Genomic DNA, 27,663 nt, shown 5'->3' on the forward strand with positions numbered 1-27,663 from the left:
CTTAAATGAAATATACACGTCAAAGTTGTTCAAAAATCAAGGTTTTGCTCATAGTTTTCCTTGATTACCGTGGTGTAGTTCACCATTGGTTAATAAGGAATACTACTTGGTAGTTTTGAGGCGTCTACGAGAAGCAATTCGTCGTAAACGTCCGGTTTGTGGGCAGAAAAATTATGAATTTTTCACAATGATAAGCGCCGTCACATTCTAACACGACTGTGACTAACTGATTAGCAAAACGAGAGCCATCGCTCGTCCACCGTATTTGCCAGATTTGGCTCCTTGTGACTTGTTTCTATGTTCGAAACTGAAAAATTCGTTTTGGGGAACGCGCCGTTAGTGCGTTGAAGCCATTAAAAGTGACTGAACGCCATCCCAGCCAAGGCTTATAAGAAGTATATAGAAATTTGTATTAAGCGTTGGCATGCTTGCATTGGTTTAATAGGATTATCATTAAGATTATTATTAAAATATAAGAAAATGTTTTGTATTGTCTGTCCGAGTCAAATGTGATGGTATATACATTTTCTCGAAGTAGGAGAAAAGCTCTCTGATCTCAAACCAACAATGTTGTCATGATACTATCTAATCGGTGCTAATTTGTCAAAGCAAAACATATAGCAGATATACATATTTATAGCATTTCAGGGCGTTATCTGGCATTCATTACCTATTAATTTACAATAGCAAAAGTAGCACTGAGATAAGATTTTAATTTATATTTGTGGAAAATAACAAAAATTAAACTAATTAAACAAAAGTTTTTAACAACGAACCTAGTTAATCGTTTGCTTCTCATACGTGAACTATCGTTGTTTTAAGCAAACGTACTTGCATAGAGAGCAAAGAATTATAAATTATCCACATGCATTTAATCAGTATTCATGAAGTACTCGCACATCCAACAATGGATCTCCCATTGTAGTAAACATTTATTTCAATTCGCGCTCATTTCTTTAATCAAGTACTACTAGTAACAGACTGTAAGGCAAATACCTAGGTTTTGAATAAAATATTTAAAATAAATATCTCACTCTGTTAGCCGCCAGTTCAGTTCTGCTGTAATATTAAATACGAACGCACGAAACGTTTTAGCGGTGAATCGTGTATTGTGAAATTCGAGGCAAAAATGACGACGGCACAAGACGAAAGAATTAACGGAGAGATTGATTGGCTTAAGTGCACGCTATTTCCACAGCTTTTAGCAAATAAAAATTTTCGGACAGACAATGCAATTGACGGCGCCACAACTGACAATGTAAAACTGCTCGATGTGCAGCTAAAATTTATCGGGTCAGAAGAAGCTTTCATGTTGACCACCTGTTATCGGGCTATAATCAAGGTGCAGCAAAACGACAAAGATCCAAGAACCACGACGCTCGTTGTAAAGGTGGGTTCTGTACTGCAACAAAACATAAATACAATAATTGCTGCTCTCAAAAATTGCAAAAAACAAACAAAAAATTGCATTCATATTCTTTTGGCATACACAAAAGCGCATTTATACAAAGTTGTATTGCAAATTGCAAATGCACAAGCATGTCGTATCTTCATACATATACATACATATATACATATCTATATACTTGTATATAACTTTGTAATCTGTAGAGTCAGTCTGAAGTGTTCTCGTGTGTTTTTTGAAAACTTTGATTATTCAAGAAGACGCTTAAGTGCATTTTCAGGCAATCATGTCATTAACATGTGCATTAGGTATGTCCTAAAATAAGCGTAACACCTCAAACAAACAAAATAGTTGTGATATTACTCATACGCGTTATTGCTACAAATACCGAATGTAAAATTAATAAGCGCATGCATATAAGTCTATATAGAATTATACTATTTACTTTACACTTTTTACAACTGAACCTTTTCTACATACTTATCTTTTAGACGACTATCTCGCTGACCATATTTTATATGCTACCAATTTAAGTTGCTGAAAAGCGTGCAAGTTCACGACTCATACGTACAATCTAATGCTATAAATATCAGTTGATAAAAATTAGGCCCACCTTAGTGCTATCGAAAAGTTCTAGTTAGTTAAGAGTGCGTACTTAATAATATAATTATACATTTATTATGTTATGTAGGTCCATAAATGAAGTATGTTTGGTGAATTTTATGATAATTAAAACTCGAGTCGCACACCCTGTAATTTTATTTTTATTATACAATATTAAATTTTGCCTAATGCAATATTGAAGCCGATGTACTAGTTCTCTACGGGAAAATTAACTAGGATCAAAAAGCTATGGATTTAGTGCATAACACCATGTTCACACTGGTCACTTCACTTATGAAATTAAAGTATTAACGACCCATGGTGTTTGATGCTCAAACATTTTTAATGTAGCTCAAATAATTAGTATTTAGTATTTTTGTAAAACATTTAAGTATTTGTAAATAAATAAAAATTATAATTAAGTAATTCTCTGTCGTTTACAGTTGAATTAACATTACTTTTTAAAATTCGTATTGTCTGGGGAAACGATACCATAATATATATAATAAATAGATTTTGTAAAAGAACATCGATGCCACTTTCCTTCCTTTTCGACCCTCATTAAGAGTGCCCTTACTTACACCTTACTCACTTATACCCACTTAACATTTTGATTGGATAGTAACTAAATTATCCAGTGAACATTAATACACACATATTTCACTTATATAACTACAGGCTTTATAATCCCGCGAGATTTGAATATATATATATATACTTTCCATGTGTATGTACTGACAATTGTTTTGGCAGTTTATTGTTAGGAGAAACTAATCGGTGTTATAAATTTTATGGAGTTTTAATGCTTAGATAAACGACAATTTTTCGTCTGGAAGATCTTTATGCAAACGTTGTGATTACGTATGTGTTCTTTGTAGCGCTAAACCACTTATTTTTATGATAATACCTTAATTACCACGAAAATATCGGATAGAACGAACTAGCACGTGGCCACATATCAGTAACTCAGCTTAACATTTTAGTTGCTTTTGGAATGGTTTTAGATCAGATTCTACCCAGTAAACAGTATGCGCCAAATGTGGCAGAGAGATGAAATTTCAGTTATTAACTGGCCAAACAAGAACCACAGAATGTTTGTAAAAGAAAGAGGAATTGAGTTATCAATAGTGATCTAGTGAAATGTTGTCCCCAAGGTTAGGTCACATGTAAAATCTTTAATGAGTCATTAGTTGGAGAACCTATAATTAACATATTATTAGGCATCTTCGCTATGGACCCTTTAGATCTCATGTATTCTTCGTCCTTATAATAGAATTTCAATATTCTTATTTCACTTTTCATTTATTGAAAACTCCAATTACAGAAAACCCCAAATTTGCCGCAAGTGACATTCGATGCCATACAGTTTGGCGCGTTATTCAGCAACGAGATCTTATCTTACAACAATATTCTGCCGGCGTTAGAAGAATTTACCGGATATAGATTTAATGTTCCCCGATTCTACTATGGAGACCTACAAAGCTGTTCAGCCATAGTGGTATTAAAAGATTTTGCCGCCGATAATTTCTGTGTGGCCAAGCAGAAATTCAATCTCTCATTGGAGCATGCGCTTGTAGCTTGTAAGAGAATTAATTAGTAACTTTTTTGAAAGAAGAACCGTGGTATACATGAACCAAAGTTTGGTTTTCTTTTCAGTGAAAACTCTGGGTATTTTTCATGGCACGGGTTTCGCATTGAAGTATAAAAACCCCGCTGATTTCAAGCGCTTAACCCAGTCACTGCGGGAGCCACGGTACGATATTACGGAGATGCATCCTTTATGGGAAATGATAACCAAATTTGGCGCGGAGCGTCTTGGGATTTCCACTAGGAAGTATCAGCCACAAATAGAGGAGAGTTTCATAAGTCGCTACTGTAAAATAATAAGTGACTTCGTCGCGTTTGGTCGCAAAATGGTTGCACCGGTAGAACCACTAGCAACGCTTTGTCATGGTGATTATTTACGCAACAATATAGCGTTCAAATATGCTGAAGTAGATGTGAGTATGCGCAACGATACAAGCATGGTTTCTATTTGTATAGCAATATTCTTACAGAGCGCCGAAAAGCCAATAGAGGCGCTAATGTTCGATATGCAGACAATGCGAGTTTCCTCGCCAATGTTAGATTTTGCCACCTTCTTATCCTTGTCTACTTACGCGGCTGTTCGTTGCAAGCATTTCGACGAGATATTCGAGGAGTACTACACAAATCTAGTCAGAGCATTCAAAGAGCACACTAATGAGGAGCAGATACCAGAGTACTTGAGGTACACCTTGCACTATATACTGGATAGATGAATATACAAGACTTCCTTACAAAATTCTCTACACATTTACTTTTCCAGCCGTGAATTCCTTCTGCGCGAATACTGGCGTCTGCTACCTTACAGCCTTAGCATCGCATCGCATTTTCTCATGCAATTGATGGAGCCGGTGTCCGGAGGAATGGAGGAATTGTTTTCGCGAGAGATGGCTAGTGAAGAAGTGAGAGAGGACAGTATGCACCGCGGAGGCGAGGCGGTCGACCTTGAAATAGCTCATCAAATGAAAGAACTATATGATCTAGTGACGAAACATAATATCGATATATTTAAGGACTTCGATTATGTGTGATCTTAATTTAACGTGTCTGTGTATCGGCATGTCGAAATTGTAATAAAACAAATACTATGTAATATTCTGTGCCTGGTCTCAGTATATGTCGCGTGATTGATTTTCCAACTTCATACGAAATTTCTACTCTACATCTTGGCAAATGGCTAAAGGATGTAATTGGTAAGACAGTTGACAGTTACCGGCAGGTATTCGCTAGCGCAGACACGCAACTGGCCGGTAACTATCTACTCTCTTAATGGTGTAGCAGAAAGGTAATGAAATCGCCAAAAATGGTGTCCGACATAAGGTGGAAAATTGCAGGGAGTAATAATGAATTTTTGCAGCAATAAGTGAAGATTTTAACTTTGAGATTAGGTTTTATAGTTAGATGGAATTTAAACTGAAGAATATCTTTTAGCAGGAGACTAAATGTGTGCTGCGAAGATATACGAAAGTGGAAGTAGAAACCACAAGAGAGATGAAAATCAAAGAGATACATACAGAGAGGCCATTTTTTAGTGAAGACTGAACAACTCAAATACTCGCACAAGATAGAAGAAATATTCAAGGGAATTGGGGGGAATGCTGTAGCCAATCTTGACAAGAATTGGCGCATATTTTTTTGGTACTGATTATTTTACCTTCGTAACACAGTGACTATATATCCCCCAGCTAACTGGAGTAGCACGCAACTGGCAGACATGTTACGGGCGATGCAAATTAATGTACGCAGTTGTTGACAGCGATAGACTATCCATCGCGTGACTTTTCGTCACCAAAAAGTGAAAATAAAGAACAGCGACAGCAACCAACAAATGTTTGAATTCATAGCGAACCTGTTCCACCGGGATGGAGTGCCAACTATCAAAGACTGATTAGAATGAAAGCAAGCAAGCGATAGATGATCGTTTAAGGCGCATTCACATACAACTTTCCTCGCTTTGCGTGACAGTTCCTACTTAAACAGCGAAGCGCAGAAAACAGAGGATATGCCACAATGAACGCTTTGCTTTCAGTGTTTCTCTCTAATAAAAATGGCGACTGTTGCTTGGCAAAGCGTAAAAAGATGAGAATTGCCCAATATTTTGCTTGGCTTCGCGTCGAAAATTTTTTATTTGAACGTACTCATACAAAAGCGTACAATGAAATTTTCTGTAAAAAAATAAAACAAATGTCTCACGCAAAGCGAAGTAAAAGTCCTATGTGAATTAGCCATTACACTCGTTTCATCTACTTTGACACAAACAAATAACATTTGTCAACAAGAACTGTGCGCATGCGCAATTTCGATTCGCCGAAAGTCGGTAAACGCAAATCAAACGTGAAGTTTGTACTGATGCATACAAATGTGGTTACAACTTGTTGCAACAACTGCAACTTGCATACTCCGAACGGTTGCTATGCAACATATTTGAGTCAAAAAATGAGGTTGTGTGGACTCCAAGTGAGGGGAAATTCAGCAATTCAAACGCAGTTAATTTTGAACTCAATTTATAACTTAAATAATGAAATGATGTTGGCGCTGGTGTTTGAGTGTAAAAAGTTGCACAAACATAAAATTAAAGTTAAATTAAAACTTAAATCAAAATTTAAAATTAAAATTAAAATTAAAATTAAAATTAAAATTAAAATTAAAATTAAAATTAAAATTAAAATTAAAATTAAAATTAAAATTAAAATTAAAATTAAAATTAAAATTAAAATTAAAATTAAAATCAAAATCAAAATCAAAATTTAAATTTAAATTTAAATTATAATTAAAATTATATTTATATTTATATATTTATGTTTATTATTATATTTATAACTATAATAGGGTAGAGGTAATTTTTATTTAATGTTTTTAAACTGAAATATGATTGTATTGTAATTATAATTTTAATTTTAATTTTAATTTTAATTTTAATTTTAATTTTAATTTTAATTTTAATTTTTAATTATTAAAAATTTTAATTTTAATTCAGCACTCACATTCGCGCCGCAGTAGGTTTTCAGACTGGTTTTAGTTAAATTTTTGTTTTCAAGTATTTTAAATAAAAATAAAAATCGACTAAAATGCACCTGATTGGTTGCACATTGTCATTTATTTCAAAATGTTGGTTGTTGCGTGCGTTTTGAATAGCCAACTCTGCCACATTTGTATTTATTACGCACCAACACATACATATACAAATGCGGGCAAGTGACAAGTAAATAGCTTGAATGAAACTATTGCTGGCATTTAATTTGAACATGGCGTTAGTTAGTTAGTAGGCTTGACAATACCCGCCATTTTGGTCAAGTTACGCATAAGCATTCGCTTAATTACACATATACTATGTAAGAGAGTGTATTTCTTGAAAAATGTATGAAAAGGGCTAAAGTATACTTTATATAATGCGTCTAATTTCACTTACTTTAAGAAACGTGTTCGGATCTGGAATTCGCATTTTAGCTTAGACAAAAACTTGGGGTCGCCAGTTTCAAATTACGTTAAAATCCGTCTATCTCTACATACAGCTTTTTGCTCAAAATTTAAATAAGTATGTCAGTTAGCTTAAGTCGACTTAGGATATTTTAACATATTGCAACAAGAAATATCTTCATATTTTGTTTCAAAATGAATTATAAAAGATATAAAAGCACTGTTTTTCTCAACTCTCTCAGCTGTAGAAATATACTAACTGCTAAGCGTAATATCTAAAACTGTTATGCATAATCCATAGCATAGTATGTGGGCGCAGACATCTTGTACACTGTCTATGTATTTCCGCCCATTAGCCCGTCACTTTAATGCTGCTAACATGTAAACTTACAGCTTGTAACCGTCAAAGACTTTCAAGAAACATTTTAATCTTTTGCAAGTACAAACAATTGCCACGAGGAAATGATTGAATACACAGCATCGTGTACAGGCAACATGCCGATTCATGTTGTCCAATTAAGCGCATATGTCCGCGGAGGCCATTCGCCACACTAAAAGATGAATTGGCGATAATTGAAGGCATTTATCGATTGCAGCTGCCAGCGCTCAACAACAGCCCAGCAATGGCAAGTGCCAACAACCTGTAACGCTCGGCCATTCATTCAAACTTCAGCAGCAAACGCCAGCAAAGTGCGCGATTATCGGGATAACTTCCAGCAGCCAAGCAAGTGGCAATTAACTAAGTCGCCATCTCGGCAGTAATCTCCAGCAAGCAGCTACCTCGGCAGCATTAGCATTACACAAATACTTGAGGCAACAAATTTACAGTCGCAGCAGTCAACAATCATTGACATTGAACGCTGAGACGAGCATTTGTCTCATTAACAAGTGCTGCATCGGCGATCACTGTCTAAGATTGGCTTTGCCTTCTATCACGAGACTTGCACTTCCTTTTGTGCCTTCCATGGTTGATTATTATCCCCGATATAATCACAACAAATACAAATGGACATTCTTCAAGCTCTGTACTTACGGATATTAGTAGTTAAACGTTGTTTGGGTGTAGGCACCTGCTTCTGAGGAGTCCATTTGCAATGTTGTCTGGAATGTCCAATTAAACTGACAAGCTGTGGTCCAAACTGCGGAAAGTGAAGTCTCTAAGACCTGTGATCGGTTGTGTGAGCAAATGGGGTTGTGGAGTGCCTAAGTCCATTGAATTGCGGAATTTAAATTTGCATTCCTTTAAGCGGAGTTTATAAAGTTCCAGCACTGTAATGTTATGGCATGTCTTATTGAGGAAATTGTTATGGAATGTATAGACAGGATAAATACGTCATATAAATACTACATATGATGTACATATCTTCATATAAAAGTATATGCTACTACTTACAGGCAATGCAGTATGCAACTAGTTAACCACGATTTACGCGTTTCAAATTTTAGCTCTCAAAGTATTATGTGAAAGTAATTATATATACATATATGTATATATGCATGTTGAATCTAAATCCTCGCTCGAAATTGAAAGTCAATATATTAGCAGATAACTTTCGAAATTTTACAACGGTAATTAGACTTTGGGTGCATTAACGCAGTGTCAAGGAATTGATCACTTGAAAAAAGCTCAGGACTCAACCTAGAACTTTAACGTTTACAAGCTTCCGCCAGACTGCTGGAAAGTTAAAGCAAAAAACATTAATTTTGCATTGCGAAATTTTAGAAGATTACAACAACAACGAATAGTAATGAAAGAAGTGACGAAAACTACTGGTTTTGGAAATTTTTAGTCGCGGTTAATTTAAAGTTGCGATGTGTACACATGTCCCTGGTACTTCCAGCACTTTAACATATTTTGAAAATTATTGAGGTTCGTGCAACTTTAGTAATTTATTAATCACATTTAAATTTTTAGAAAAATTCGGTAATATCCCGAACTTCAGTTAAATTGTCAAGGTATTAATGAACACAAGTTTTCAAAACAACAATGGCAGTTTGAGAGCAACTGTCAGTGCGACTTATCAGTATTTGCAGTTTTAGAGCCACAAATAACAGCTGTAAGTTAAGCACAGCTGTTTTCTTATTCAATCGAGCATGCATTGTAACGAAGTGGATAGTTATTTGTCTACGTAATTGTTAAATAAAGTAGAGAAATAATATCGAAATGTTTAAACCTTCTAAGCCGCAGATACTACGCCTTTACAAGCATCTAATACGTTACGGTAATCAATTGCAACTTACAGACAAAAACTACTTCTTGGGTCGCATACGACGCGAATTCAGGGAGGGTCGTGAACTAAACGACCCAGTACAGATTGCGTTCAATTTCAAAGTTAATACAATTATTTTCCATAACTAATGCATGAATAATATATTTGCATAATTATTTTTAGCGTGGTGAAACGCTTTTGCGAAAAGGGCGCATCCTTTAGTTTCTTGTTCAACAGTGGCAATGTTGCAACGACTGATAGGAAGAGTTGTCGCTCGTCACAATGCATTGCCCACCAGTATAGTAGAGTCTATAACTTGCTACCGCTGTAAAACAACTAACAGCAAAATAGACTACTCAAAGTACCCAAAATTAAATGAGGAAGATTTGGAGGAGGACTTCATGCGCGGTAGTGGGCCAGGTGGGCAATCAGTAAATAAAACTTCCAACTGTGTATTCTTACGTCACATCCCAACAAACATAACAATTAAATGTCACACACATCGACTGGCTTCTAAAAACCGTATAGAAGCGCGAAAACTCTTACTGGAAAAATTGGATGCTCATTTTAATGGCGAAAACGCAGTGGCAGCACAATTGAAAATTCTTGAATCAAAAAAGTCAGCTGAACGTAAGCGTAGACAGCAAAAATTAAATGAAATGAAAAAGAACTGGAAAGAACGGGAGCAAGCACTTAGTGACAGCGAGTAAAAGGCGTTTAAGCGTTATTCATTAGTTAAGGTACAAAAAAAAAATGTCTGTTAATTTTTGATCTTGTCATTTTTATAAATAGGTAATCTAAGCGTTTGTATGAATAAAGCTAAATCTACCATGTAGAAAAATCCCCGAATGTTCCTTTGCCTACAGATTTGTGTTTCTTTTTGATGGCATCGTTTTTCGCACTATTGTCTGCACCACTGGTTTTTGTCTCCGTTAAGTTCAAATATTTGCCAACGCCTTGTCGATAGACTTTCAGCGGTTCATTTAAACGTTTCTGCTTCTTCGCTTCGGCAGCGGTTTGTATTTGCTTTTCTATTTCTGCGGCACGCTCTTTTTCCAATTCTTCTAGTGCCTCTTTGAATGGATCAACAAATACTTGCCCAGATTCAATGATTATATCCTCAATGGGACGATCCTTGTTATCCACTTCTATTTTCTCCATTTGCGTTAATGTATCCATGCCACCAACTAATTTCCCGAAAACAGTGTGTTTCCCATCTAGATGCTTGCAAGAACGATATGTTATATAGCTGAAAAATATGCAATAGTTACAGAATTCGTCTCGCAAATTAAAGGAGTCAGTACTCACAACTGTGATCCATTTGTATTTGGTCCAGAGTTCGCCATTGAGAGCATACCTCGACCTGAGTGAGAAAGATTGGGTTTGAATTCGTCATCGAACTTTTTACCCCAAATCGATGTACCGCCAGTACCAGTTCCAGTTGGATCACCACCTTGTATCTAAAATATCCTCAAAGTTATTCAAAAATCATTTGCAAAAGTTGGCAAATATAACAAACCATAAAATTTCGTATTGAGCGATGAAATTTGGTGTTATTGTAATAACCGTCACTACAATGTCGCATGAAGTTATCACAAGCACGAGGCACAGCATCACAATACAATTCAAAATTCAGTGGCCCACAATTAGTTTGCAATCGCACATAACCTTTCTTTTTCACACGTTCATATTTAACTAAATCATCTTCAATTATAGCAGCTTCGTGATTATACACAGGCTCCATTGCAGTGGATGTGAAGCTTGCTGCCACTGCGCCTGTAGAATAATGAGCAGCATTAAATTTGTCGGCGGTACGCTTAGAGGTACTTGGAGCCTCTTCCGGTGGTTGATAGTCTTTCTCCAGTTCCGCTAATGTTTCTTTAGTCTCCAAGTTCATTGTTTTTATACGTTTCGTGGGATCTTTCCGTTCCAATTGCTCCTCCTCGGAGAGCACACGCATATTTTTTCGTATATGATGAAAACGTGAGATGTCAAACTTTTCCAAGTGATGCGGATCTTGTATTGTAATTATATCCTTGCGTTGAAAAGGTGAATCGTCAATAAGATCTTTCCAATTTTTCGTTTTAATATTCAGCTGTTCGATAGCTTCCCATGAGTACACATTGCCGGTTGTGGCAAGTGTAACAATGTGTGAATTTTTTGTAAAAGGTTTGAATAGAGCTGGACAATGATATTCACCCTCGGCATTTTTATGAAAATTCAATTTTATCAAAACTTTCGCATCTTGTGATTTGCCGGTAATGGGATTTACCTTAAATGTTTTGATAAATGCATGTATCGCCTCCAAACTGAAAACATTGCCTTCAACATCACAGTAGGGAGTATCGAAAGGTACCATTGTAATGCAACAATGATCAAAGGGGAGGCGCTTGAATTTGATGTGTTCATTTTCAGCAGACTCAACTTTCTTGCCGCCATAAAGTTCCGACCACTCCGTGTACGTTAAGTACCTATAGTCAAACGGATTTTAAGCTAAATTCACTCGATGGCAAACTAATTACTTACATTTTATCCTTTTGATGCTGCCGTTTACCCATTTTAAATGTATTTGGTAAAATAAACTGCAAAAATATTTATTTACCCAATTTCAAACAAATTCTTCACTGTATTTGTGTAAATATTTTGTTTGTTTTGACAGTATGACTTTTAGTCAGAGTTGCCTACACAAAGCATTTACTTTAACAACTCATGAATACAGTGGCTGTAAAACTGACATCAATTTATATACGCTAAGTTCAAAAATCAAATTTAACAACATATGTAACACATAACGATACATAATACACACCTAGCAAGCCGTAACGGATTAATTAGTGATAAACGTTGGTCCAGTAGTTCTCCGGCACTATAGTCAGACCCATTATGTAGTGCACTAAGGTCCACACAAATTATGGCACTTAATGCCATTCTCCAAAAAGCGTCGATATAGCCGGAAAGTGTATGGTTGCGAAAGTTGCTATCATACTCTGACTAAATGAACATTTGTCTGATCATTTAGAAATTCTCTTTTCTTTTGGATTATGGTTGATTAATGCAGATAACTCCAAAGCTGACAGGCTAGCAAGAAAAGACAAACCCCAGTCCCGCTGCCTGCAAAATGGGAACGAATTGGGGCTTCGCAGGAGCTTAGTCAGCGCTGGGCTACCTTTGGTTCTCACGCTGTTGCGAGATCCTTTTACATCAAGGTCGGTTGCAAGAGATCCAGTAAGCTCTTTGATCACAGTAAGGCTAGTATCTCCTTAGTTGTAGGGGTTTCAACAGGTCATTGTCCTATCGGGGCTCACGCTGTAAGGTTGATAATCTTATCGGATGCCTGCTGTAGAAGCTGTATGGAAGAAGACGAGGTAGAAACATCTCAACACTTCCTCTTGATTGTCTCGCCTTTAAGAGATCATACTTGGGAGCTCACAGTTTCAGATATCAGATAAGAGCGGTTGCAAGAGTTTTTTATGATCGATCCCCATCTTGAGGTTCAGTCATCGAACCTTACCTAACCAAAGGGCTCTCATTTCGGCAGCGTTCCGAAATATTGTTTTGGGAATACTTGCTGCCACTATAACAACAACAACCTGATATTCTCTCATGTGGGCATACTTAAAATTCATTTTAATTTTTGCATAATTTTTACTAATAATATAAATTATACCGAGTCCTATCATATCTATAACACTCCTATATTCGTAAGCAAATTGTTGCAAGATATCTTTAAAAAAAGTAAAAGAAGGTATTTTGTGTAGCAAAGAAAATTCTTCGTATCCATAATAGAGATGCAGATTAGCAGCAATGCCATTAACGGCTGCAACTTGGCACAACGGCTCCATCTCAAATACAACGCGGAAATATTAAAAATGAGCAAATAAAAATGCGTTGTTTAAAACAAGGAAATTTTCAATTACCTTTTTAAATTCCATGAGTGCACAATGGTGGGCCGTGAAGCAGCGTACACCTGCGTGCACTCTGTCCACCTGTGAATTCGATTTGCCCAAAGCCTGTTTCTATACAAACATCGTTCGTTGTTGTTCTATTCAAAGGTATGGCGAAGTTACCTAAGCATGTATATCACATCATTAATAATGCAAACGATAGTCAGGCAAAAGCTACAGCTAACGACATGTTGATCAGCCGGGAAGAGCGCCAAAACACAGAACCTATGCTTTTGATTCACTTACATACAAACATATTTTTTCGTGTGAGAACGGAGTGCAAAAAAGTGTACAGCGTATGAGTAATGACCAGATTGCATGCAAGTCATCTGGATCATTTTTAACAAAGTACATATAATTTTCCAATTGACAGGCTCACCAATGAACCAACAGGTTGATGAAACATGTGGCACAAACGCAACCAACAAATTCACAGGTACTTATATGGTTCTACGGATTTATGGACAGCTTGTGGATTCAACTTCTATGCGTGAAGTTTTGTAGCTACAATTCAGAACCTCATTCTGTCTCTCTCTCTTTTGAATTACTCTGTAGAACTACTCTGTAGAACTAATAAGAAAACATCAAACTCCAACTTCTTAAGAATCTAATAAGCACTTCCTATTTATTAGTCCATATTAAAAAGTAGCGGTTGTCATCATGTAGACGACAACCTGGCCAAACAACTCTTCAAAGCTAATAAGCATACAATCGATAACACAAAATTGCGACCAGCTAAGCCGTCACTTTTGTCACTTTACAAGTGTGTATTCATATTTTACAAAAAGCCATCCCACGAGCGTGTAGCGCAAAGATCACACCTACTTGCAACAACCCTAACAACCACGTAAGTGTTAGCTGGCATTGCAAAGTAATTAATTTTTAATTAGTTACCGCATTTCGAGTGTCGCTGTCGCCTTAATGCATGTTCCATGTCATCTCCGCGCTTTAGCCACAAAAAAAAAAGCAGCGCATCGATCTTGGTATACTTGTACAAAACTACAGCACACACTCAAACACATACACAACCACACTTTTCATAACGCAATGTAAATGTTGTTATGAGGATTTGTACATGTTTCCTTAGTCTGGATTCGGACAAGTTATTAGCGATGTAATAATCAGATTGCATTTCGTGAGTGCTAATCCGTGGAAATACTCTAAACTGACGAAAAATGTAATAGTGTTCAACGGTGTTGGTTGACGTTTGTATGAATTTATTTGTTTCACAGTTTTTTTCATTACACAAGCTTACAAATTACCACTAGGAAATTTAGGTAACTGCCCTCAATACGTAGAGATCATGACTGGGGAAATGACTTCAAATGTGCTCCAAACTTCTTAACCGGTTTTTTCTTTTACTTTCTGATGCATACCGTTAATTTTTGGACTTAGGCTGTTCATGTGAGGCCAAATTGTCGCATTTTAGATCTCACTCAACCAAATAATAATAAATGGCGCGACAAAACAGTCTGCAAGTAATTGTGAGGAATTCTGAGTTGACAGATCTTGATCGATTACAAATCTGGATAATTTGCATAACTTAGACCCGAAGGCTTTAACTATATGTATTCAAGATTTTGGATGAATGAACTTGGCAAACTGTCACATTGATTTTCAAATATTCTGCTGATTTTCCCTTCAAATGATCAATAATGATTCCGATTTCGAAGACAGCTTTTAAAGCCGTTACATTTATTACCCATATTCTCATCTATTAAATAAAAAAATAAAAGTTTTTATCAAACATTCAATGCAAATAAAAGCATAAAACTTTTGAAAATTAAAATAAAATCCGGCTTTCACTTTTATTTTAACGCCACAAAGATGCAACAACACTGCAAACGGTTTAAAAAAAGCGCTTGCCTTTTCTTGGCCCGAAGCTGACGAGAAATATGTTAACTACACGCATTACAACATTCTCTACCTCCGCCGAAGCGCCACGATCATGCGAACAATACCCAAATCTCCAATGATGCAAAATCCTCAAGGTACAAGCGTTCTGCAAGAAGTGTTGTGTTTGTTGCCTTTAAGTAAAGCGCGAGTTGCATAAACGTATGCACAAATGTGTGGTTGTAATAGAATATGTCCACTACCTACGTGTCGCTGTGTCGTTGTGCGCACAAGCTTATGTGGAATTGCGTAGCATGTCATTTCGTTTAATAGACGCGTTGCAATGCAAAAAATGCCGACGACACAGACGCTGTGGTGCTCGCGGACGCGCACTGCCATGTTGCCGTGTTGTTGCAACGCAGAGACATCTTCATAAGCGTAGCGCTCAGAAGGAATTAGGTGCGGCAAACAGAAAAGTGTCGCATGTGTTGAATATTTGAAAGCGCCCGACGTGAGTGGCGAATGCGTGGGTGCGAATCTTGCGGTCACATCGAATGCCGGCAAGCGAATAACCGCGGTGTTTAAACGACATAAATTAATGTCAGTTTAGTTGGCACGCGGCAAGCAGAGTGTGAAAGCGACAAGCGTTGCACGTCCGTTGACCAAAACCGCGCCGGAACAAAGGAGTGCACGTCATTGGCGACTGCACCAGCTAAGGATGCCCAACGTTCGCGTCTTTCAGGCTACGTAAACTGGTCAGCAAAGTGAGTTGTTTGCTGAGATTTTAACTCGTTCACTTTTTCTCAAATTATATTGCCTATACGTTTACGGCTGACATTTGCGTATTAAAACGCAATTTTTGTATTACCATCAAATTGGTATCGATTGCTTTTAGATGTTACGCTTCTTATTACCTGCTGTCTCGGCATTTCCGCATTCAGACGAGGCAATTAATTGCTCATTAAACTTTAAAAGCCATGCCAAGGCTATGCCACAGCCATGACCACTAAAGTCCGCGCTGTATTTGAGGGCTGTCACACAGCACTTAAGAGCAACAAAAACAAGCGACCGCAATGAAATGATATAAATGGCGATGATTATGGTGGAGCGGCAAGCATAGCGTATGAGAGTGCTCTGCCGCCTGATTTGCATAATAATTAAGAATTGTTTACAGATTACAGAGTATGAAGCGAATGGTTGATATTGCACTGCAATTGGCGGCCACTGCATGCGCCAAACTCCCTAACCGCAGCGACAATCAGCGCACTTTGGCCGCACAAGACAAGTGGCATTTGGGCGCGCGCGCGGCCGTCAGAAAGGCCGCGAAGATTAATGATGATCAGACATTGATTAGCATTTTAAGCGGCACGGATTAAATTCGAAACGGCAGATGTGCGCTTATTCAAATGCCTTGCCGCTAATAAATACGCTTACTGTCGCCTTTGCCACAAATGCCGCTAAGAAGCAAGTGAGATGCGTTACGCGTTATGCCTTGCGCGTATACGTTTCATCCAATGCAGATGCTACCTGCGTGCTCCTATTTCGGCCAGACAGCTCAGGTCCAATTGAAGCTGCAACGAATTTCCGTTTGCTTAATTGGCAAGAGACTGGTTGGTTGCGCTGTACGCTTATCGCCAACAAGGCCGCATGCGCGCCACATACAAACACAACGCTGTGCACCGTTGACTGCATTTTATATTTGCTTCTTTCATTTTGTCTCCTTTATTGCCCGATTCGCTTGTTGTTCAATTAAAGTGCGCGCCTCGAGCTGTGGCGTGGTTTGTGGTGGCGGCAGCACGCGGTTTCGACTATTCGTCGGTAATTTGCATAAAAGCCGTTTAGTGTTTAAACTTTATTTGAATTGGCAATTGCAGCGTCGCGATCACAATTTGCAATTCTAATTTCCTCTGGTGTCGAATACAACTCTATCTTTGGTTGTGTTTGTGCATCTCTGTACATAATACCTGCCAACTGTTGCACAAATTCATGGCAACAATTTATTTCCATCGCAAGATTTTGGCTCGAAGGGAACTAACGTAATGCGTTGCCAATATTGGAAAGCTTGTAAAGCGATTAAGTGTAATTTATGATGTGTATAGAGTAAAAACTCGAGTGGTGTACATTAAGCGGATCAAAAATGAATATTTGAAAACATTCGAATTCTCTAAATGGAACTAACACTATCACTGCAACTAACATTTTACTTTATCACATTTGGTAAGCCAAAATAATGAAAAATATCTGCAAGACTACTAATCTTTCGTATAGTGTGTTAAATACCTCGTACTTTATTCTTTAACTAGCTGTTGAATAATGAGGTATAAAGATGTGCCTAGACAGCAGTAAACATTTTAGGAGAAATATGTGAACTAACCCGTGTGGGCCTTTGTGTGTTTTTGAACCGAACATTAGAGTGGACCATTAACTTAATACAGTCGAGATGCGCGTGAGTTTCTGTGCGATAAGGAGTACTGGTCTAGAAAAAAAAGACAGCTCAATATCGAAATCTGTAATCTCAAATAAATTCGTTACTCCACTCTTCTGTTCAACTACTTGACAACCTAACGAGGTACGAAGCCTTGTTCTCGTTCTGTTGCATTAAACTAAAGAATATCTTCTTTAAAATTGTACATACGTCTGATTTTGACATTGAACAATTCCAGAGATCGGTTTTGAAAAGAAAATTTGCATATAGAGTGAAGAGATAATGGGTGATGTGCTGATAAAAGTTCCCTTACATTAACTTGCTCTAAGTTAGTGAATAAATCTGGCAGTGAATGAGGGACGTAGAATCTCGTTTTGGTTCACAACTCACTGTTGACAATGTCGAGCAAAATAAAAGGAAGAAGCGCTGTGCATCATGATGACAGGGGTACGTAATAGATCTAAAAAATTACATTTCGGTCTAACCGGTGGTAGCAAAGAAACGAGATTAGTTGCTTTAAATTAACGGTGAAAATCACTCAGGAGCCAATGATTAAAAAGAAAAATATTTCTTCATTTCTCGTGCGAACAACAAGAAAAAGAAGATGCAGAGAGCACCAGCTTTACTATTTTCACGAAAAAAAAATCAAAGATAAAAAATTTGATTTCAAATAGGAAACACATTTCGGAGACCTATCAACAAAGAATCTCTGAAACATCTATCTTTTTATATGTAAAGTTAATTGTCCATAATTTTATGAATTCAGTAAAACCGAATAAATGTATATAAAGCGCGTCAGGACTGTCCTATAAAGCGCTTCTTCGTATAGACCATCTGAAATGTCAATCAAATGCACTGATTAGGCTTCACACTTTAAAAACCCGAATGCCGTCGGCAGAGATCATCATTAATAGCGAAAACTAAATAGACAAACAGGCAATCAATGATTGTGAAAATGAATTCAAAGTGGAAATACTTGCAAGAGCAAGTGCAATGGTAGTTGTGATTGTGGTTGATTGTGCGGAGACAAATATGTCGCAATGCCACTTATGCCATGGTCCAGATTGGCGACTCTGTTGCCCCCAGAGGATCGAATTGCTCGCCGCAAGCTACAAGCTGCATTTTGCCGCATCCATAATCGTAGCAGTCAAGTAAATTAAATTGATCGCGATACGGTAGAAAGCAGAGATGCATAGGCAGAAGCAGCTGCCACTGTCTTGGCTCTGCGGAATTTCAAACGCACGCAAAATGGGCGGCTGCTAAAGACAAACGGATGCGTAAAGTATTTCCATTTCAATTTGACGGTCATTTGCAAGTAACAGTTGCGATTGCAGCAGCAGCTTGAAAGTCAGCTTAATTGGTCGGCTACATTCTGGCTAATGCAAATCTCTGATAGAATATGAACTGGTTCTCGTGGAAATCGCCATCAGTTGGCAGCAGGGTGGTCCCACAGACTGAAATGCAAATGCAACGCTGACGACAGAAAAGCAACACGTACACACACAAACACGACTGCCAGTGTGGCTGTGTGCGTGCGGTAACAAGGGCATTGACTGGCGGCACACTTTCGGCAGCCAGACAGATGTTGAGCGCAAACGTACACACGCAACAACAGGTCAGAAGCCCCGCCGTTCCATGCGGCAAATGGTCATGTTGCGTGCAAATCTTGTGGGTTCGTCGCAAAAGTTTACTTTATGCATTTACAATTTGTTGTTGTTGCCCAGTACCTAGCTTTGATTTATTTCTTTTATTTGTTAATTGAATTAAATTAACAACGCCCGCAGCGTGGCAAAGTATGCAAATCCCCCAGGCAAGAGTTCCTTTGGAAGAGAAAAGCTAACCTATAATATGATTATGTAGATTTGCATAGCTGTGATTTTGTGTATGTGGCACCACAAGCTTTCAGTGAACCCAGTATACCAGCAATCGCTGTCCATGCCCGATTGTCCTAAGCACAACTTTGGATACTTTGTTGGTTTGCTCGCATGTCATTCGTGTTGTAGATTTTATTGTTCGCGGTTTTCAACTTTGTTGCATATTCAACTGTCCGCTGTCACAATGCCACAAATCGCTGCGGCAGACCAGTTTCTAACGCCCAAGGAAATCATAAATTAGAATCGATCGTTTGACAAGTAGCTTGAAATATGCATAACCATGCGTATGTAAGTACTGTGTATGTATGTATTTATGCAGTTATGGAAATGCGTACGCATGTATGTATGTAACTAGTTACCCAGTATTTAAACCTCTCGCTGTGGCATGCTGCGCCAGCCAATGTTCCATGGCGCATTTACCATAACAATTGTTGCAATAGTAATTTTGTCATTTTTTCCTTTCGCCTAAAGGTGGGCATCAAGCGGCAACACATGCACATACAAATATACCGTTATATTCAGAATTTGGTCAAAATACACACAACATTCACAGGTCTGTCAGGCGTTTCAGCGCCTACAAGTCAGTAAAGTGCTTGTGGGTTTATGATATTTCAGTAATTACTCTGAAGGAGGCAGTATTTTAATTGGTTTTCGCTTGCAGCTGCTTTCACAAGCTGCCCGCTAAATGGTGGCGAAATATATAAATAAGATCACATCTCAGCAGTGAGAGGTCGTAGAAAGCGTACAACAGTTTGGAACAAAGATTGTATAATTTCGTCGAATACCAAACCAGATCAGGGTACGAACTCTTATATGCATAATTGGTTTTTGTATTCAAGAAATATCTCTATTATTTTTTAAGGGGCTATTCACAGTGGAGCAAAACTTCGATTTTGTGTGAACAGAATATTCTCTACTCGCTTACAAGAAGAAAGAGCTTACGTAAAATCATTCGTGTTTCGCCTAATCATTGCGGTATGATTGTAAGGCTATAACTTCGAATTCGAAAGGTAGAGGTTACGAGCCATACTCGAAGTGAAAAATTAAATATTTTGAGCTGAGATCGGTGTGTTTTAAAAATCAAAGTTGCTTGAGTATTATTAAATATTACAAAAAACCAAAAAAATATTAAATAAAAACAAAAAAGAATATTGTCGGTTTGGACTCATTAAGCGTACCCTTTATAGGTTTTTAATTTTAAATACATTAAGCGTACAAAAAAATCGCCTCAATGGAATTCCGTAAAGCAAATTTTAACCATTGAAATTCATAAATAATATCAAGTATTTCTCTACTTAAAGTGGTGCACAATCACATTGCGACTAATAATTGTTTGGCAATTCCGATATTTATTATTGCTGGTGCTGAATGTAAATTCAAACTTACTAATTTATCAAACTGACTGTGTATTAACAGATTATCTCCCCACATTGTTCGAAAATGTAATTCGGAGAAACCGTTTTCGGTTGCATTTAATGTAATGAATTCCTGAGTTGTTTGACCACAAACTCACCCAATATTTTTTTTTTTTTTTAATAATTATGACTCAACACGACAACGGGCAACGACTTTGATGGGCAACGTCATTAATTTTAAGGTCAACACTCATAAAACGTCAAGCTAAAATATCAGAACACAACTGGCAATGCAGTCGAATTCCCAAAAGATTGTCAAGTTGCGAGTACCTTGTTAATAATGTGTTAAACCAGTGATGTCAGCAATGAGTTGTTACGAAAACTGAAGCGACCGAAGCCATGTCGCCACATCAGAGCGCCCATTATTTTACTAACTAACCGGCGGTCAGCCGTCAAATCCCATTGGGCAGCAACTAATGGCCGATCGACGATTGTTGCAGCAACTTGCAACTTGCACGCAAGTAAGTGTCATGCAGCATATGTTGCAACAAGCGGGCATGCATGCAACAACGCGATAGATACGTAGCTGCAACTACGCAACTACCGATATAGCAGAGGCTTAACTATTTTAGCTGCCGCTGGTGCTGATGTGCATCTTATTACGATAAGAATCTGCGAAAAAATATCTCTTCATAAGCAACAACATTTTCGCTTGTTCTACAGATTAAAATATGACCGTGTACACATAATCATATACACATATGTACGCACATATACTTGTACGTTATTACCTAAAGCTTTCAACCGAACGCCTGTAACGAAACTTGTTATGAAATCTGCAGGCGTCCGGAATGTGTTCTGCTTGCCGTTGCGGCAGCGCGTGTGTCGCAGCATGTAATGTCTAGAATTACTGCAGCGTATGCGAGCAGAAACAAATCAACATTTTTGAAACAACAACAACCTATACGCATATCATTACCGCAGCATCTGGCGGCCAGTCGCCATTACCGGTCCGATATCCATTGCAGTCGCAGCGATGCGCCTTACAAACTCCAACGAGGCTACCGCTGCTGAAATTATTTTTCAGCAATAATTACAGGCTTTCCGTGTTACATAGTAATCTTTATGGTGGTAAATTCCGCGCACTTCATATTAAATTCTTCCTTTTTTCATGAATTTACGACCATAACGAGACTCATAGAATTTGATTTGTATCCGACTTGAAATGGCGCAAAGTAATCTGTGGTGGTCGTACATGCATTTTCTGCTTCATGTCTGTGCCTATTTATGGTTAACAAGCTTTATAGCAGGCACGTTAAAGTGTTCTGATAATCGTCCAAGTGAAATGGATGAAGGATATATCACTTAGGGGTTGTCAACCTCACTATGAGCAATGGAAAATTAGAGCAATTGTCTCTGAGTTAGATAATGTATACTATAAGGAGTTACATACAGTTAGAGTTTTCAAACAATCGATTTTTTTTTATTTTTCTTTTTCTAATGTACATATATTTAAGGCATTCATATCGTTCCAGTGAATATTTTCGAAGTTACACGCAAATTTGAAAAGGCGTTTCAGAGTGCTTGGAAGTACAAAGCCGGAGCGGCCAAACTTTAAACGCATTTTTCTCAGAATGGTGTTTTCAAAGTCAGTGACCAACATCACTCGAAAACGGCTAAACCGATTAGTTTCAAATTTTAACACAGCTTTTTATATATATTTTTGAGTAATTAATTGAAGATTTTTTTCTCCGATAAATGTTTTTGTTTTTATAAACAATTTAAGGCCGAAATTTCGGTGAAAAATCAATTTTTTTTTGAAGAAACCGCCGTTTTGTCAAAAAAATTTATTTTGCTTATTCCGTCGATTAATTACTAGATTTAACATTATTTTAAGGAAATCTGTTTGGTTCTTTAATTTCAGATGATCCAGTTTAGAGATAGGTTTACGGATAAAATCACCAACATTTAGAACCAAATTTCCGTCGGAAAAATTTTTTTATTTCTCGATTAGTTTTAGGTGATACAAAAAACCGTTAGGTGAACAAAACTATTTTACTCTGTAGCAACAAGTTGCGAGAGTATAAAAAGGTTCTTAGTAGAATAAAAAGCAGTTCGAGGCATAACAAAAAGGGATCAAACCCACAGCAATGGCTAAAGGCGGAATGGCTACTGAAAAAAACAGATATTGCTAAAGGAAAATTGAGGGAGTTACGAAGAAATATTTTATGTCATTCAACAAAACATTACTGAACTACTCAATATATCTAGTGATATATCAGTGAGCCAACTAATCGAATTTTTGCAATAGAGCTTAGCAACAAACTGAATTGAAAGCCTTTATTGCTAATAGTTTCGGAATGCGAGTTTGCGGTAATGTATACCAAGTTGAGATAACCTTGATAAAAGAGCAATAATATATTAAATTTTTCCAATACTTGAAAGTATTTATCAGAGCTTTCTATAAATCGAAATAAGTACTATCAATTAAAAAAAGAATTTTGTGTTTCTCAAAATATAAGCAAACATTTAATAAAGACATCAAAATGCAGAAGATGCAATAACTTAAATAATTTTTGCATATACAAGTATACGTATTTCTATTTCCGCTCACATGTGCATCTCAAATATTCTTACACATCCGATCACAGTTTATCGCATTTAAATCTCAACTACACAAGTGCGCATCGCTGTGCTTCTATGTTATCTTCCGAATCGGCTCTGTCATCACCTGGCATTTGACATTTGTGGCGCTCGGGTTGTAACAGCTTCCATTGCCTCATCAGCTGATGCGTATCGCGTATCTTGCCATCTTGTCAATTCGCGCAATGCATGTAAAGTGCATGTTGCAACTGCCACTCTGCCGCTCGCTGTGTCACATCAGCACTAATATCGCGCCTGAAACGAACGGTGGCAACATGTAAATGCCAGAAGCACTATGTATGTCCGCTTTATAAAGAAGTGCAAATAATCGCACAAATACACATTAATATGTGGTAGCGTAAAAGTAGTTAGTTACCTGATGCCAATTTCTAATTGCCAATTGAAATCCCAGACTTGTCGACGCTGCGCCCTCGTCCTGAAACACTGATCGGCCAACGGCCAGCGGACATTTCGACTGTCAAATGTCATGTTGCCTTGCACGGACGGTGTCATGAACTGTCAAGTCACAGGCACATTCCTAGCTTACCGTGCATTCGCCATCGAGGGCACTCAGATGGATTAACATGTTTCCTGTGATCTACAATCGTGAAACGTGCGGCGGCTGGCAAGCAGCTAATTCAAACAGCATTCTGCGCGTTTATCAATAGGCGGGGACAAACTAATAGAACTGTTGTTGCAACTGTGACTGGCATGTTTGCAGCAAACTTGGGCTACTGTGTACGCTGTCGACAAGCAAATGAAATGCTTATTCCTCTTCCAACTGCAATGCCATTTCGCTGGCTGTTTTGGGCGGGTTTTTCTGGGCTTAGGCTACAACATATTTTTTTTTTTTGTTTTTTTGTTTTTATATTGGCATGCAAGTAGAATCGCCAACTGGAAACCGAACTTAATTACAAGCTCATTCGACCAACTGCCACTGCTGCTGTTGAATGCTGATGTCGTTCGCCTGTTTTCGATTGCTGTCTGACTTTTACAGCTAGCAGAAGTGCGACTCCAATCGTTGTTCTTTACGTTCACTGTAAGCACAGCAGGACACACGTTTTTTTTTTTGCTTTTCAACATCGCTTCCATGTTGCTGCTTGGTGTCTGTAGTCCCAACGGAGCGCAGCTGGAGCTTTCCATTCGAACCAGTGGCATGTTCGCCTCAAGCGATTTCACTTAATTTCGTTTCCTAATTAATTGTTCTGTAAAAATATTACAATAAAAGACTTGTTTAATGTTATTGTAGAATTGTTCATATATATTTTTTTAATGATTTTGCTGTTATTGATATTGTTTTTACAAGTTTCGTAGTTATTATGGAAGAATTACAAAAAAAGCAATTAATTAAAATTGTCGATAAAAAGGTTATCGATGAAAGAGAAAACCATCGAACGCCCTAGCTCAAGATTCCTATGTTCTGAGATAGCGCAAATAAATGCGTACCATTTGCTTAGATATTACGTTCTAGCGACGGGTCCGAGATTAAAAAAAAATATTTCTGCAATATCTAGGTCACTTTTGGTTAATACTTAAGTAAACTAAATCGATTAGTTTCAATATCTAAGCGCGGCCTTGACGCTTTTCTCAGTAAACTCCACTTCTTTCTCCATATCTCATCTTTTCTAAAAATTATCGCTACCTCATCTATATATTTTCCTTGCGGTAAAGACGAAGATAGATCGAACATCATATTACATTTTCAAACGCATATCTCAATATATTTTTGCTCTTGCCAAAAAGCTTCAGAATTGGTTATTATTTATTTCTTGTATACTTATTAACTGGCCATTAACCTAATTAAATACTTTCTACTCTTTCTTTGTTCTTCGTTTAGATGTGCTAAAATATGCACGCGCTTGCGCACAATCGAATTTGTCTATAAGTACAAAAACAAAATCTCTAAAATATTAATGAAGTGTAACCAAATACTTATTATCGCAAACTCATCTAAGGTCAACAAAACGCCGTTGCGACAACTAACAAGCAGTTCTATTTTAAAACGAAGATGAAACGGACGTTAACGCTACTCGTTCTACTCGCTTGGTGTGCCTTAAATCGATGCGCAACGGATGCAGATAGCGAAGAAGAGGACGCTGAATTGGAATTTATCGAAGTAGGAAGTGATGCATCCCAGCCTATCGTAACTGTTATTAATCTCACCAACTCTACTTTAATCAATCAACCCAGCAATAATACAATCTCGAGTCCCAGCATTGTATTGCCCACGAATCATCGAATTGTTGGTGGCCGCCAGATCTCCATCAGCGAAGTACCCTGGCAGGCGGCTGTAATACAATCAACCACTTTCGTTTGTGGTGGTTCAGTTATCGGCGAATATTGGGTACTGACCGCCGCTCATTGCGTCTATGGTAATGGTGGTAAAAGGTATGCGGTACGCGTAGGCTCTAACAAATTCAAAACCGGCGGCCAGTTGCGCATTATCAATCGTATCTTCTTTCATGGCAGTTACAATCCCAAAACTTCTGCTAATGATATAGCCTTGTTACGTACAAAACGACCATTCAATTTTAATTCAAATGTACAAGCCGTCGAACTGGCGACGAGTACAAACGAGCCGACTTCATATTTAATAAGTGGTTGGGGTACAGTAACCGAGGGTAAGTTTCGTCCAACGAAATATTTGCGTGGGGTCAATGTGTTTCGAGTGAATAAAAGGTCATGTTCAACTTCATACCGAGGAATAAGTAAAATTACGAGGAAACAGTTATGTGCCTCTGCTCCAAAACAGGATAGCTGTCAGGGCGATTCTGGAGGCGCTTTGACAACCCAAGGCATACAGTACGGTATTGTGTCTTTTGGTTATGGCTGCGCGCGCGCTGGCTACCCCGGAGTTTACACCAAGGTATCAAGTTATAGAACCTGGATTACGACAGTAACAGGCACATTAAACACAAATAATTAAATATGCAAAAGTTGTAACTAGCAATAAGTTGAAAATTGTATAAACAATTAATATATAATAAAGTAATTATTTAATGGATAATACGGATTATCTTTTGATTTATTGCAAAAGTACCAACATTTAAAACAAAAAAAACTGTCCTGGTACCTGTGTGGACATTTTACTACTTCAAAAAGTTCATATTAGTGGTTTAGCTATAAATGCAGATGAAAAAAGCAATGGTTCACTAGTACTGATTCCCTAGACCCATAAAAAAGAATTTACCTTCCCGGAAGAACTCTTCTAGTCAAACCTATACCCAGCGGCATGACCTTATGCTAAATTGAAAGGCAAAACCAAAGGCTATTATCGGTATACATTTCTTTTAGGTGTAGAAACCATCGATAATGTGCAAATCTCAAAAGTTTGACTTACGCAGGGCCTCAACCATCTCATATGTCCGTCTGAGACTGTAATATCACATATGGAAACACAATAAGCCTATCTAGCCAACAAACCAACCAAGATCATAATATGTAAAAAACGCTATTTGTTAGCAAAAGTCTCAAATGCCTAGTATTATGGTAAGAAGCTGCAATCATCTGCATGTTGATGGCGATAGTGTTGAAAATAAAAATATCTCAACATTCTTGCGAACATCATCGTCTATCATATAGTAAGAACAGAAGGGAAACATGTTTGACACGAGCTTTTTGGCTTATTCTCAGCCATCAGACAGAACAACCGTTGCCACATAACCTGTCAATGCCTTAAGTGCTATGCAAGAGACGCATTTATATCCGTATACATGCCCAAACGAACACACATAAAAAGTTATGCGAGAATATGTTTGAGCATTAAATCGCACTTGACGCACATTTGTGGTAGATAGAGCTCGTTAGCGGACACGACATTGATTTGCAGTAATGAGCTAGAAAATCTCACATTTCCACGCTTCACTTGGCCTACCACAAAATGCCGCATTGAGTGGAAAAACGTGGATCACAGCTGATCGCAGTGGATCGGATATCAGATAGGCTCGCTATTAGCTGCTACATCCATTTTAGCATTGTGGCGCATATTTTTGGCGCGTCTGACCAAATCCATGCATTTATGACGAGTCAACGGGATCGTTGCACTGCATTTGGCTACGATTTATAGTGCTGTTAAATCTCATTTTGGTTACGCGGTTGCACAAAGTAGTCGAAGTGCTGAAAACGGGCAAGGCGGGGCGAAACCAAATGATTACTTGCCGGCTAACATAGCGGTTATAAATTAAATTCATGACTTTATGCATGCGACACTTTGCCGAAGGTGTTAACGAATATCGAGCATTCGACTTGTAATTGCAATCCAACGTTCACATTGCTCTAAAGAGCCGTTAATTGTGGCTGTCAGCCAGCACAATTTGATGATTGTGATATTTGTTGGAGTTCTCAATTAGTGAGAAAAAATGTGGTCCAGC

The 27,663-nt window shown here is 37.7% G+C and overlaps 5 protein-coding genes across 6 annotated transcripts; 4 read left to right on the forward strand and 1 right to left on the reverse strand.

Annotated features, from left to right (window-relative positions):
• The first annotated feature begins 965 nt into the window (after positions 1-965).
• On the forward strand, positions 966-4,691 carry JhI-26 (Juvenile hormone-inducible protein 26). 2 transcript variants are annotated; one of them, XM_014237355.3, is made up of 6 exons: positions 966-983; positions 1,043-1,390; positions 3,333-3,588; positions 3,665-4,008; positions 4,066-4,277; positions 4,356-4,691. In XM_014237355.3, the coding sequence occupies exons 2-6, from the start codon at positions 1,130-1,132 to the stop codon at positions 4,621-4,623; spliced, it is 1,341 nt and encodes a 446-aa protein (XP_014092830.2). In that variant the 5' UTR covers positions 966-983; positions 1,043-1,129; the 3' UTR covers positions 4,624-4,691. The 2 variants fall into 2 exon arrangements, with proteins under 2 accessions (XP_014092830.2, XP_069964502.1); XM_070108401.1 differs by lacking the exon at positions 966-983 and having other exon boundaries at positions 1,000-1,390.
• A 4,473-nt stretch (positions 4,692-9,164) lies between these two features.
• Positions 9,165-9,542, forward strand: LOC106614690 (mitochondrial ribosome and complex I assembly factor AltMIEF1). Its single transcript, XM_014230612.3, has 2 exons — positions 9,165-9,341; positions 9,403-9,542. The coding sequence occupies exons 1-2, from the start codon at positions 9,174-9,176 to the stop codon at positions 9,439-9,441; spliced, it is 207 nt and encodes a 68-aa protein (XP_014086087.3). The 5' UTR covers positions 9,165-9,173; the 3' UTR covers positions 9,442-9,542.
• On the forward strand, positions 9,462-10,060 carry LOC138855589 (mitochondrial translation release factor in rescue). Its single transcript, XM_070108402.1, has one exon. It carries the CDS (start codon positions 9,462-9,464, stop codon positions 9,927-9,929), a length of 468 nt encoding a protein of 155 aa, XP_069964503.1. The 3' UTR covers positions 9,930-10,060.
• Positions 9,980-11,893, reverse strand: LOC106614533 (RING-type E3 ubiquitin-protein ligase PPIL2). Its single transcript, XM_014230359.3, has 4 exons — positions 11,746-11,893; positions 10,739-11,690; positions 10,528-10,679; positions 9,980-10,468 (listed from the first exon to the last, which is right to left on the reverse strand). The coding sequence occupies exons 1-4, from the start codon at positions 11,775-11,777 to the stop codon at positions 10,045-10,047; spliced, it is 1,560 nt and encodes a 519-aa protein (XP_014085834.2). The 5' UTR covers positions 11,778-11,893; the 3' UTR covers positions 9,980-10,044.
• Positions 11,894-25,135: 13,242 nt separating this feature from the next.
• On the forward strand, positions 25,136-26,235 carry LOC106614899 (trypsin beta). Its single transcript, XM_014231249.3, has one exon. It carries the CDS (start codon positions 25,302-25,304, stop codon positions 26,217-26,219), a length of 918 nt encoding a protein of 305 aa, XP_014086724.2. The 5' UTR covers positions 25,136-25,301; the 3' UTR covers positions 26,220-26,235.
• The last annotated feature ends 1,428 nt before the right edge of the window (positions 26,236-27,663 follow it).

The sequence above is a fragment of the Bactrocera oleae genome, chromosome 4 (assembly GCF_042242935.1).
Source record: "Bactrocera oleae isolate idBacOlea1 chromosome 4, idBacOlea1, whole genome shotgun sequence".
NCBI lineage: Eukaryota > Metazoa > Arthropoda > Insecta > Diptera > Tephritidae > Bactrocera > Bactrocera oleae.

Bases quoted from the DNA above. Each gene is read 5' to 3' on its own strand.
- JhI-26 (XM_014237355.3), top strand. From the start codon at position 1,130: ATGACGACGGCACAAGACGAAAGAATTAACGGAGAGATTGATTGGCTT. The intron at 3,589-3,664 runs GTAAGAGAATTA...TTTTCTTTTCAG, and splicing joins GGAGCATGCGCTTGTAGCTT to TGAAAACTCTGGGTATTTTT. The intron at 4,278-4,355 runs GTACACCTTGCA...TTACTTTTCCAG, and splicing joins CAGATACCAGAGTACTTGAG to CCGTGAATTCCTTCTGCGCG.
- LOC106614690 (XM_014230612.3), top strand. From the start codon at position 9,174: ATGTTTAAACCTTCTAAGCCGCAGATACTACGCCTTTACAAGCATCTA. The intron at 9,342-9,402 runs GTTAATACAATT...AATTATTTTTAG, and splicing joins AGATTGCGTTCAATTTCAAA to CGTGGTGAAACGCTTTTGCG.
- LOC138855589 (XM_070108402.1), top strand. From the start codon at position 9,462: ATGTTGCAACGACTGATAGGAAGAGTTGTCGCTCGTCACAATGCATTG.
- LOC106614533 (XM_014230359.3), bottom strand. From the start codon at position 11,777: ATGGGTAAACGGCAGCATCAAAAGGATAAAAT. The intron at 11,691-11,745 runs GTAAGTAATTAG...GTTTGACTATAG, and splicing joins CAGCATCAAAAGGATAAAAT to GTACTTAACGTACACGGAGT. The intron at 10,680-10,738 runs GTTTGTTATATT...AGGATATTTTAG, and splicing joins GCTCAATACGAAATTTTATG to ATACAAGGTGGTGATCCAAC.
- LOC106614899 (XM_014231249.3), top strand. From the start codon at position 25,302: ATGAAACGGACGTTAACGCTACTCGTTCTACTCGCTTGGTGTGCCTTA.